This window comes from Scardinius erythrophthalmus (genome assembly GCF_964197995.2).
Source record: "Scardinius erythrophthalmus genome assembly, chromosome: 15".
In the NCBI taxonomy this organism is placed as follows: Eukaryota; Metazoa; Chordata; class Actinopteri; order Cypriniformes; family Leuciscidae; genus Scardinius; species Scardinius erythrophthalmus.
The window spans coordinates 39827067-39838784 of record NC_138235.1 but is presented as its reverse complement, the minus strand read 5'-3'; the positions used below and the strand labels follow the sequence as shown (position 1 = coordinate 39838784).

The following is an 11718-nucleotide window of genomic DNA, read 5'->3' as shown; positions in this document are numbered from 1 at the left end:
ACAGGCACAAACTTGTAATATATATTTTGCGTTTAATCTTACGTTCACATTCGCGGTACTACCTCAAATAGGCACTTGCAACTTCTCAAATCTGTCACTGCAATTTCAAATTTCGCGCCTTGACTTTTGCTACTCTTTTCGCGATATATCAGGTGCAAAACTAACTTGTGCACTTGAAACTCAGAAGCGGTGAGAGGGAAAGGGGGGCGGGAGGAGGGGGGGTCAAAGGAGACGTTTTATTGGTTGGCACCTAGCCAATGAAATGGGAGTTCGATGATGTCACGAAACCCGCGTGCACTGAAACACTAGCATGGCTTAATGCATTAGACTGATATTAAAATAAATAAACGATATTATCAAACTCAGTAGACACAATGCTTATAATGCATACTACAGAAAAGCAGATGAGCACAGAATATGACGTAAAACATATGACGTATGCCATATATATTTGCCATATCTGGTATATATATATACCATAGACTGTAGGCTAAAAGACACACACACGTACGTACGTACGTATATATATAATTTATTTATGTTTTGTTTGTTTTTGTGTGTCCAACAGTTAGGCTAGGGTGAATATTTAAAACATTTACAATACATTTTTCCAAAGCGACTTGCATTGCATTTCAAGGTATACATTTTACATTCTTATCAGATAATTTAGGTGCATTTTCATTGGAATTGGCATATATATAAGCAAATGTGTGTTCAGTGCAAATAAACTCGCTGCCTGTGTTTTATTAATAAAGGAACAAATTATGTGTTTTTTTATTGTTTTTAATTTTTATTTTATAACTGTTGGTCCATTAAGCCTCATTAAGTGTTTTCTTGGGTTCGAGGAAAACGTACAATTAAACGCGTTGCGTTCATATTCTGTGCTCATTTTTTTTCTGTATGCTTTATGGTGTTTCCTGAGTTTGGTCTTTTAATACCACTGTCTCAATTAAACGCGTTGCGTTCATATTCTATAAAACTATTCCAGTAAAACTAATGATATTTCATAAAAATATTTTCCAAGCGTTTTAAAAAATAGCTGATACATAAGCATAAATGTTTTCATTGTGGCTGGCGTTGTTCATTGGTGAGGCATCGACCAATAAAATGACTTCATTCCGACCCCAGCCCCGCCCCCGACTCTGCTCTCTCAAGTCTGCATTTACAAGTGCACGAGTGAGTTTTGCTACAGGCATATCGCAAAAAGAGTAGCAAAAGTCAAAGCGCTAGGATTTGAAGCTGTACTGCCAGATATGAGAGGTTGTGAGTGCCGACTTGTGGTTGTACAACGAAACTGAACTAAAGCACAAAGATAAATGTGTAGTACACAATTGTGCCTGTCATTTTGTTTATGTAAATGACACTTTACACATTTGTAACTATTAATCTGCAACTTCGAATTCAAAACACAGGTGTTCTGAGTATTGTCTGTGTGTGCAAATCGATAGATGCAGCTTTTCACATCAGAGCTGCAAGTATAAATTTCAACTTACAAATACAAATATTAATTTTACAAGTTCTCACATTCAAATTAGCAAGCTTTCGAGTTTTGCTACTGTTTTACCTTCATACATTTAAGGCTCTAGTAAACAGGATTTGGTAATCCTGAAATTTGCTATTTGGATCACAGTGATCCAATCCAAGGTTCCTTTAAAAAACTGGCATAAAAGTAAAATGGATCAGGTGATCCTGGATGGCAAAACATGGGATTTCCAAATCCGGATCAATTTGATCCAGATTACATTTTTTGAAAAACTGGGCCCTGGGAACAACAGTTGGCAAAATACCGGTGGCCACAAATAACCATTGTTTATTTTAATTTTAAGAAACAGAAACACTGTAATAAATAGAAACATTTTACTTTCCTTATTTTGTTATAATGTTAAATTGTAGATTTTGTTGTTTTACCATATCTCATTAGATGTATGAAGGTAAAACAGTAGCAAAACCCTCACCAGTCAGCACTTACACTGCAGTACACACTACAGTGTTCAACACCTGTTATTAGGGATGTCAATTTTCACAAATTCCCATGATCGATCGTCATTTAAATTAACGATCAATTAATCGATTAATAGTTAGCCGTAATACTGCGATATGCGTCTACTGCAGTGACTATGGCCAACAGCATGCCTGTCTGCAAATGTTGCTCAAAACGCTATGTTCCTCACCAAATCAATGAGAATGGTTTTAAATATAAATAAAGGGCTAGTAGGATTGTAAAATGTTTCGATGTGATTGATAATTAAATTAATTATTTAATAATCAAATATAATTAACTACTAATACAACGTGTCACCAACGCCGCCTCGTATGCACTTATAATGTGTGACTGTTGTGGACGCGCTCTTCCTGGAACAACTGCACGCGCTGAATGAATCTGCTACCGTTAAACTGGAGCACTTTGCTAGCACATTATTTATCTAAAAGAAACGCATCCTATATGAGATTAATCAGATATATTCAAAATAAACATAATATTACAAATTATATCTGCACAAAATGACGCAAATTCATGCACAAACTGTGAACTTGAACTAAGTTAACGTTACGTGCCATTCATTCAGAACTAGCCGTTACTCATGTTGTGGACGCGCTCTTCCTGGAGCAACGCGACACGGCAACTAAACCCAAATAATTCACGTTTTATTACAGTATTGTTCTCTTTATAATGTTATGTAATATTACAGTCCCAATAGTCATTATTAGTCGTGCACTGCCGTTTGAGCTGCGCGCGCTGAAGCTGACGCTTTACTACAGAGTTAATTCTTAACCAAACGCATCCAATGTGAGATAAATCAGATATAGATAGGCATACACAAAATAAACAGTATTACAACTTACATTTGCACAAAACAAAAGGCTGCGAATACACACGCAAACTTATAGTCATGATGAAGGTGTAAAATGGTCCCAAACACTCCGGCGCGCTCGCTTTACATGTTTCGCGGTTGAGCAGCGCGCACGCGCATGAAGACCTGCTTAATCGATGATCGATAAGTTGTATCGATTAAATGTATTGTCGACAATTAATCGATCGTCGATTAATCGTTGACATCCCTACCTGTTATAGATGATGTGTAAACGCATAAATAAATAATTTACAACACTCTCTGCATCCCCTAATCTAAAGTGTACACTATTCATCACTTGGAAAATGTGTTACACATCATTCGTAGATAAGATTTGTTGATCTTATGCCTTATTGAGTCTTGAAGTGGTAATCTATGAATGATGTGTAACACATTTACAAGTGATGAATAGTGTACACTTAAGATTAGGGGATGCAGAAAGTGTTGTAAATGATTTATTCATGCATTTACACATTGTGTTGAACACTTGCTTACCTGTTACAAATGATCTGTACGTGTATACAAGGCATTTACAACACTTTCTGCACCCTCTAATTGCTACATACAAAAAAAACACATAATTTATTAAACATTTATGAAACGCATAGTCATGTTTTGTAAATGATTAGTTAATCATTAACTAATCAAATGTAAATGACTTATAACTTAATCTACAAAACATACATACAATAATTAACATATCACTTTTTAATCATTTATGAACGCATATTCATGTTTTGTAAATAATTAGTTAATCATTTACTAATCACTTGTAAATGACTTGTAATGGAATTTACAAAACATACATAAAATGTTAGTATATCACTTGCTAATCATTTATGAATGTTTTGTAAATGATTAGTTCATCATTAACTAACCACTTATACACGACTTACAACTGAACGTTATTATAAAGTGTTACCAGTATTTTTTATGTTTATTTGAATTATTTTATATTTGTATAGAGATTTTTTAGTCCCTTTCAGAGTGTTAAATTAGCTTTATTAACCTGTATTAACCTGAATTGAATGTTTTATATTTTGTAATTAATAAATACATTGATTTGAAATCCCTTTGACTACTGTACATTTTTTGACAATACAGACATTAGTTATGTGGTGACTGCATCCATTTCAGATGTATAAAATAAGTTATAGTAGCTGAAAAGTATTTATAGTGAAACGGATTTATTGTTGTAAATTAATAGTGCGGGCCCTGTGTGGGCTTAGTGAGGGCTTTCTGGGGGCTAAGTGAGGGCTGCCCGTGCGGGGCCAGCGCTAAGGGGCCAACGTTTTGCCAATGAGCAAATTCTCATGGGCCCTGCGCTGGCAGCCCGCTGGGGGCCCTTAGGCTAGCCCTAAGTGGGCCCGTAAAGGGCCAGTGCTGGCTTGTTTGCAGGGACATGTTTTCCAAAGTAGCCTTCAGCCTTTGAGGTGAAATTATTTTGGGAGTTCCTCTTTAAGGATTATGTGGATTTACTTGTCAAAGGGACACTTTTGATTTCATTTTCGCTGAAATTCTCAATTGTTGTTGTGGTTTTCGAAGCACTCAGGAACTGACACAGAGAGGAGTGTTGGCCGTGTGTTAAATCCTCGTGAGCTGACTAACAAGAGAGCAGTTTTGGGCATCGTAGGCGTTTTGAACACGCCTTTATAGACAGCTCACTGGATGTTGAGACGGCTGTTCCTGGTTGGTTTCGCTTTTGTTTCTGGATCCGATGTCGTGAGCTCAGGACTTATAATCATAAGCAATCTTCATCATAATCAGTCCTGTGACTGTCCTCCATCGCCGCAAAAATGTACGAGCTGGAAAAGGAGAATTTGCGGCGCTTGAGCGATTATATCGCGAAGATTTTACGACCGTCACTCATCAAAACCTTCATGACGACGCACTTTGACAAAGGTGAGTTAATGAACGAACAGCAGCAGGTAATCAGTTCCGTGAAACCTGCAGGAACTTGTTATCATATTAAAAATATCCCTCAGTTGATATTTGTTTAGAGTCCTATTGGATATTGGATTTTCTATCTCAGAAATATATTTGTATTGTGTTTAATAATGTGTATTAAATAATCAGAGAGTGGCTGCTGCTATTCTGCTAAGACTTTTATCTCCTATATGATTGTTTTAACTTATTGGTGGTGATAAAAAGGACCCCAAAATATTATAAATTAAAATGTAAATATAGATATTTTTTTCTTTTATTAATTTAGATTAATTTTATTATTTATTTATCAACATTGTTTTTTTCTAAACTTTTTCACAGACAACATGGCACTGCCTTGCAGATTTTGAATAAAAATTCAAAATTAATTTAATGAATGTTCCAGATATATATTTTTTTGAATAATTTTTAGTACTCTATTTAGTAGCCTATTTTTTTTAAACAAATACTGTAAATATTGTACACATAGCAGTGTTTTAATTTTTATTAGAGTTTTATTGATATTTTAGGTAGTTTTTATTTTTAGATTATAAGTTTTCATGATAAGTAATTTCATTTTTAGTAATTTTATTAATTATTATTTTTTTTAAATATCTCTTAGTTTTTTTCCTGTTAATAATTTTAGTGCTTTAATTTATTGTATATAGTTTATTTCCAAGACAACATTTATCATTTTCATCTAGCTTAACTAATATATATACAGTGAGGAAAATAAGTATTTGAACACCCTGCTATTTTGCAAGTTCTCCCACTTGGAAATCATGGAGGGGTCTGAAATTGTCATCGTAGGTGCATGTCCACTGTGAGAGACATAATCTAAAAAAAAAAAAATCCAGAAATCACAATATATTATTTTTTAACTATTTATTTGTATGATACAGCTGCAAATAAGTATTTGAACACCTGTCTATCAGCTAGAATTCTGACCCTCAAAGACCTGTTAGTCTGCCTTTAAAATGTCCACCTCCACTCCATTTATTATCCTAAATTAGATGCACCTGTTTGAGGTCGTTAGCTGCATAAAGACACCTGTCCACCCCATACAATCAGTAAGAATCCAACTACTAACATGGCCAAGACCAAAGAGCTGTCCAAAGACACTAGAGACAAAATTGTACACCTCCACAAGGCTGGAAAGGGCTACGGGGAAATTGCCAAGCAGCTTGGTGAAAAAAGGTCCACTGTTGGAGCAATCATTAGAAAATGGAAGAAGCTAAACATGACTGTCAATCTCCCTCGGACTGGGGCTCCATGCAAGATCTCACCTCGTGGGGTCTCAATGATCCTAAGAAAGGTGAGAAATCAGCCCAGAACTGCACGGGAGGAGCTGGTCAATGACCTGAAAAGAGCTGGGACCACCGTTTCCAAGGTTACTGTTGGTAATACACTAAGACGTCATGGTTTGAACTCATGCATGGCACGGAAGGTTCCCCTGCTTAAACCAGCACATGTCAAGGCCCGTCTTAAGTTTGCCAATGACCATTTGGATGATCCAGAGGAGTCCTGGGAGAAAGTCATGTGGTCAGATGAGACCAAAATAGAACTTTTTGGTCATAATTCCACTAAACGTGTTTGGAGGAAGAAGAATGATGAGTACCATCCCAAGAACACCATCCCTACTGTGAAGCATGGGGGTGGTAGCATCATGCTTTGGGGGTGTTTTTCTGCACATGGGACAGGGCGACTGCACTGTATTAAGGAGAGGATGACCGGGGCCGTGTATTGCGAGATTTTGGGGAACAACCTCCTTCCCTCAGTTAGAGCATTGAAGATGGGTCGAGGCTGGGTCTTCCCACATGACAATGACCCGAAGCACACAGCCAGGATAACCAAGGAGTGGCTCTGTAAGAAGCATATCAAGGTTCTGGCGTGGCCTAGCCAGTCTCCAGACCTAAACCCAATAGAGAATCTTTGGAGGGAGCTCAAACTCCGTGTTTCTCAGCGACAGCCCAGAAACCTGACTGATCTAGAGAAGATCTGTGTGGAGGAGTGGGCCAAAATCCCTCCTGCAGTGTGTGCAAACCTGGTGAAAAACTACAGGAAACGTTTGACCTCTGTAATTGCAAACAAAGGCTACTGTACCAAATATTAACATTGATTTTCTCAGGTGTTCAAATACTTATGTGCAGCTGTATCATACAAATAAATTGTTAAAAAATCATACATTGTGATTTCTGGATTTTTTTTTTTAGATTATGTCTCTCACAGTGGACATGCACCTACGAAGACAATTTCAGACCCCTGCGTCATTTCTAAGTGGGAGAACTTGCAAAATAGCAGGGTGTTCAAATACTTATTTTCCGTATATAATTTATTTTATTTCAGCTTTATTACACTAAACAAACGTAATACATTTTTACAGTAGGTTTATTTAACGATAATAACCCTGATTCACGCTATATGGTAGTGCGTGGGACTTTTTTCTTAACGGTTTGTACGATTTTAGTTTAATTTAAAATGACTGGACAATTCTATTCTATTCTATTCTGCACAGAGGTGGTGGAGAGGATTCTCTCTGCCGAGGAGACGTCTGTGACCGCCGCGGCCCAGATGTTGCTGGACCGGATGTGTTTTCTAGAGGAAGAGGGCTGGTTTCAGGCCTTTCTGGACACACTGTTCGCCTCAGGTGAGATCAGAAATTACAGGAGCTAATTATAAATGCTATTATTTACACAAGTGAAAGTGGCACTATTTTATTTTGCGATCTGTAAAAATAGTTATTAATTTCTTTTTATACATAGTGCAAATAGTGGCAGATAATATTTGCACCTCATTATGTTGTAGTTCATTATAAAACAGTATGCAACAACATATTCAGTGTATATGATTATATTTTTTCAAATGCTTTATAGTGACATTGACATTACCTCCCCTAAACATCCCTGTTAAACAGTTTATTCCCAGTATTAAATACCAGTTAGGCACCTTATTTCCACTTTTATTTTTTCAATTTGTATTTAAAATAAATGCTAACTCCGAGCTGATTTGCGATGAATGATGGATTCGAACTAGGGTCGGACACGTCAAAATCTAACTCTCCACACCACTGTTATCAGACAGGTTTCTTTTGTAATTTCGCCTGGCTCAAATAGAAATAAAGTGTAAATAGATGTTCCGTTTAAAGTTCCCCTGTAGTCAATAATTTGGTCCCTTAAAACTCTTTTTTAATCACCAAATTACATATTTAAAATTTTTTTCCTTGTAAAAATGTCTTCATGCCTTAAAATAGCTTGAATGTAACTCGACACCCTTGCCTCATTTAGTATTCGTGGTTCTATGAATATGCAAATGAGCCCCGCCTCCACTCACTCAGCTCAGAGATCCACTGGTTGACGATCACACGTTGATCTGATTGGTTACAAAGTCGTTTGTGACGTCAGAAACACCAGCGATTTCAAAGCGTGTTTTTGAGACTGTCTTTGGTTCACTGCAGTTTTAAGGAGGAAATACTCAGCAATGCTGTCGACTTCTGAATTTATACATGGTTTGTCTTAAAGCAGATTAAAAACACCACATAGACACATAAACAACATTAAACGCTGGATTTTCACCACAGGGGGACTTTAAAATCAGTGAAACGTTCGTGGAATAGGTTCTTTAGATTTTCTAAATGTTCTCCACACTAAGAAAAAATGGTTGTTTTTAAGAACTGACCATTGAAAGGTTCTTTGAGGAACCAAAAATGGTTCTTCTATGGCATTGCTGTGAAATCGCTGTGTGTGTTGCTGTAGAATATACCGGTCTGCACAAGGCCATTCAGGATTGGGACTTCCGTGAGTTAGAGGAACTGAATGAGCACCGAAAGCTTCTGGAGAGAATCGAACCATCGATCACCAAGCTCATAAAGCCCAGCGAGCTGCTCACGCACATGAACGACTGTCTCAAGCCCAGAGAGTGTGAAGAGATCAAAGCGGTGAGTCTCGCCTGCTGTTGGGTTGTGTGAAGTACACTATATACACTACCAGTCAAACGTTTGGGATCAGTAAGATTTTTAATGTTTTTAAAAGAAGTCTCTTCTGCTCACCAAGGCTGCATTTATTTGATTAAAAATACAAAAAAACTTTAATATTGTGAAATATTACAATGTAAATCATCTGTTTTCTATGTGAATATATAATAAAGTGTAATTTATTCCTGTGATCAAAGCTGAATGTTCAGCATCATTACTCATTACCTTCACAAATCACTCTAATATGAGGATTTGATGATCAAGAAACTGATTATATTTTAGATGCTCAAATAAACTCATTTATTCCAAATAAATGCTGTTCTTTTGAACTTTTATTCATCAAATAATCCTAAAAAAATTGTTTGAAACAATTGAAACTGTTTTCAACATTAATAATAAAGAGTGGTTTTTGAGCATCAAATCCTCATATTAGAGTGATTTGTGAAGGATCATGTGACTCTGAAGACTGGAGTAATGATGCTGAGATTCAGCTTTGATCACAGGAATAAATTACACTTTACTATATATTCACATAGAGAACAGATGATTTACATTCTAATAATATTTCACAATATTTTAATCAAATAAATGCAGCCTGAGCAGAAGAGACTTCTTTTAAAAACATAAAAAATCTTACCGATCCAAAGCGTTTGATTGGTAGTGTATGAGTGTTCCTCTCATTCTGTGTGTGTGTGCGTGTGTGCGTGTGTGCGTGTGTGTGTGTGTGTGTGTGTGTGTGTGTGTGTGTGTGTGTGTGTCTGTGTGTGTGTGTGTGTGTGCGTGTGTGCGTGTGTGCGTGTGTGTGTGTGTGTGTGTGTGTGTGTGTGTGTGTGTGTGTGTGTGTGTGTTACAGGTGGATAGCCAGAAAGGTCATATCGCTGCCGGTCAGAAACTGGTGGACACTCTCCTGCGCTCGGACAAACCGAACTGGTTTAAGGTGCTGAAGATGGCGCTGGACGCCTGCAGCTGCGATCAGGCCCTGGACCTGCTGGAGTCCAGTAATAATAACATATTCAGACACTCGTTTTATCTTTCTTTCATTTATGATCTATCTACACTATATTGCCAAAAGTTTTGGGACGCCTGCCTTTACACGCACACGAACGTTAATGACATCCCATTCTTAATCCGTAGGGGTTAATGTGGAGTTGGCAGCTATAACAGCTTCAACTCTTCTGGGAAGGCTTTCCACAAGGTTTAGGAGTGTGTTTCTGGGAATGTTTTGTCCATTCTTCTAGAAGCGCATCTGTGAGGTCAGGCACTGATGTTAGACGAGAAGGCCTGGCTCACAGTCTCCGCTTAATTCATCCCAAAGGTGTTTTATCGGGTTGAGGTCAGGACTCTGTGCAGGCCAGTCCAGTTCCTTCACACCAAACTCACTCATCCATGTCTTTATGGACCTGCTTTGTGCACTGGTGCGCAGTCATGTTGGAACAGGAACATCCCCAAACTGTTCCCACAAAGTTGATAGCATGAAACTGTCTAAAAATGTCTTATTATGCTGAAGCATTATGAGTTCCTTTCACTGAAACTAAGGAGCCAAGCCCAACCCTTGAAAAACAACCCCCCACCATAACCCCCCCTCCACCAAACATCCCCACACCATAACCCCCCTCCACCAAACAACCCCACACCATAACCCCCCTCCACCAAACAACCCCACACCATAACCCCCCTCCACCAAACAGCCCCACACCATAACCCCCCTCCACCAAACAACCCCACACCATAACCCCCCCTCCACCAAACAACCCCACACCATAACCCCCCTCCACCAGACAACCCCACACCATAACCCCCCTCCACCAGACAACCCCGCACCATAACCCCCCCTCCGCCGAACAACCCGCATCATAACCCCCCTCCACCAAACAACCCCGCACCATAATCCCCCCTCCACCAAACAACCCCACACCATAACCCCCCCCTCCACCAAACAACCCCACACCATAACCCCCCCTCCACCAAACAACCCCACACCATAATACATCCTCCACCAAACAACCCCCCACCATAACCCCCCCTCCACCAAACAACCCCACACCATAATCCCCCCTCCACCAAACAACCCCACACCATAATCCCCCTTCCACCAAACAACCCCACACCATAACCCCCCCTCAACCAAACTTTATACTTGGCACAATGCAGTTAGGCAAGTACCGTTCTCCTGGCAACCATCAAACCCAGTCGTCCATCGGATTGCCAGACAGAGAAGCGTGATTTGTCACTCCAGAGAACACGTCTCCACTGCTCCACAGTCCAGCAGTGCCGTGTTTAACCCCACTGCAACTGACGCTTTACATTGCACTTGGATGCAGCTGCTCGGCCATGGAAACCATTCCATGAAGCTCTACGCACTGTTCTTGAGCTAATCTGAAGGCCACATGAAGTTTGGAGGTCTGTAGCTGTTGACTCTGCAGAAAGTTGGCGACTTCTGTGCACTGTATACCCCGCTCTGGGATTTTACGTGGCCTTCCACTTTGTGGCTGAGTTGCTGTTGTTCCCAATTGCTTCCACTTTGTTATAATACCACTAACAGTTGACCGTGGAATATTTAACAGTGAGGAAATTTCACGAATTGACTTATTACACAGGTGGCAACCTATCCCAGTACCACGCTTGAGTTCACTGAGCTCCTGAGAGCGACCCATTCTCACACAGATGTTTGTAGAAGCGTCTGCATGCCTAGGTGCTTGATTTTATACAACTGTGGCCATGGAAGTGATTGAAACACCAGCATTCAATGATTTGGAGGGGTGTCCCAGTACTTTTGGCAATATAGGGTATCTCTCTCTTTGTCTATCTATCTCTGTCTGTCTATCTATGTCTATCACAGATCTGTCTGTCTGTGTCTGTCTGTTATCGTCCATCCATCTGTCCATCTATCCTTTTGTCAGTTCATCCCTTTCTCCATTCTTTCTTCCATTTTTACATCCATCAGTGATCAGCCACTCATTCATAATCACATCC

At 39.0% G+C, this 11718-nt stretch overlaps 1 protein-coding gene across 1 annotated transcript in view; it reads left to right on the top strand.

Moving 5' to 3' along the window:
* Positions 1–4534: 4534 nt before the first annotated feature.
* The window catches only part of rigi (RNA sensor RIG-I), a 30756-nt gene continuing 23572 nt past the window's right edge, over positions 4535–11718 (top strand). The window contains exons 1-4 of the mRNA XM_081386000.1: positions 4535–4754; positions 7291–7422; positions 8528–8709; positions 9599–9743. Coding sequence (XP_081242126.1) covers positions 4649–4754; positions 7291–7422; positions 8528–8709; positions 9599–9743 — 565 coding nt within the window. The 5' untranslated portion in view covers positions 4535–4648. The remainder of the gene's footprint in view (positions 4755–7290; positions 7423–8527; positions 8710–9598; positions 9744–11718) is intronic.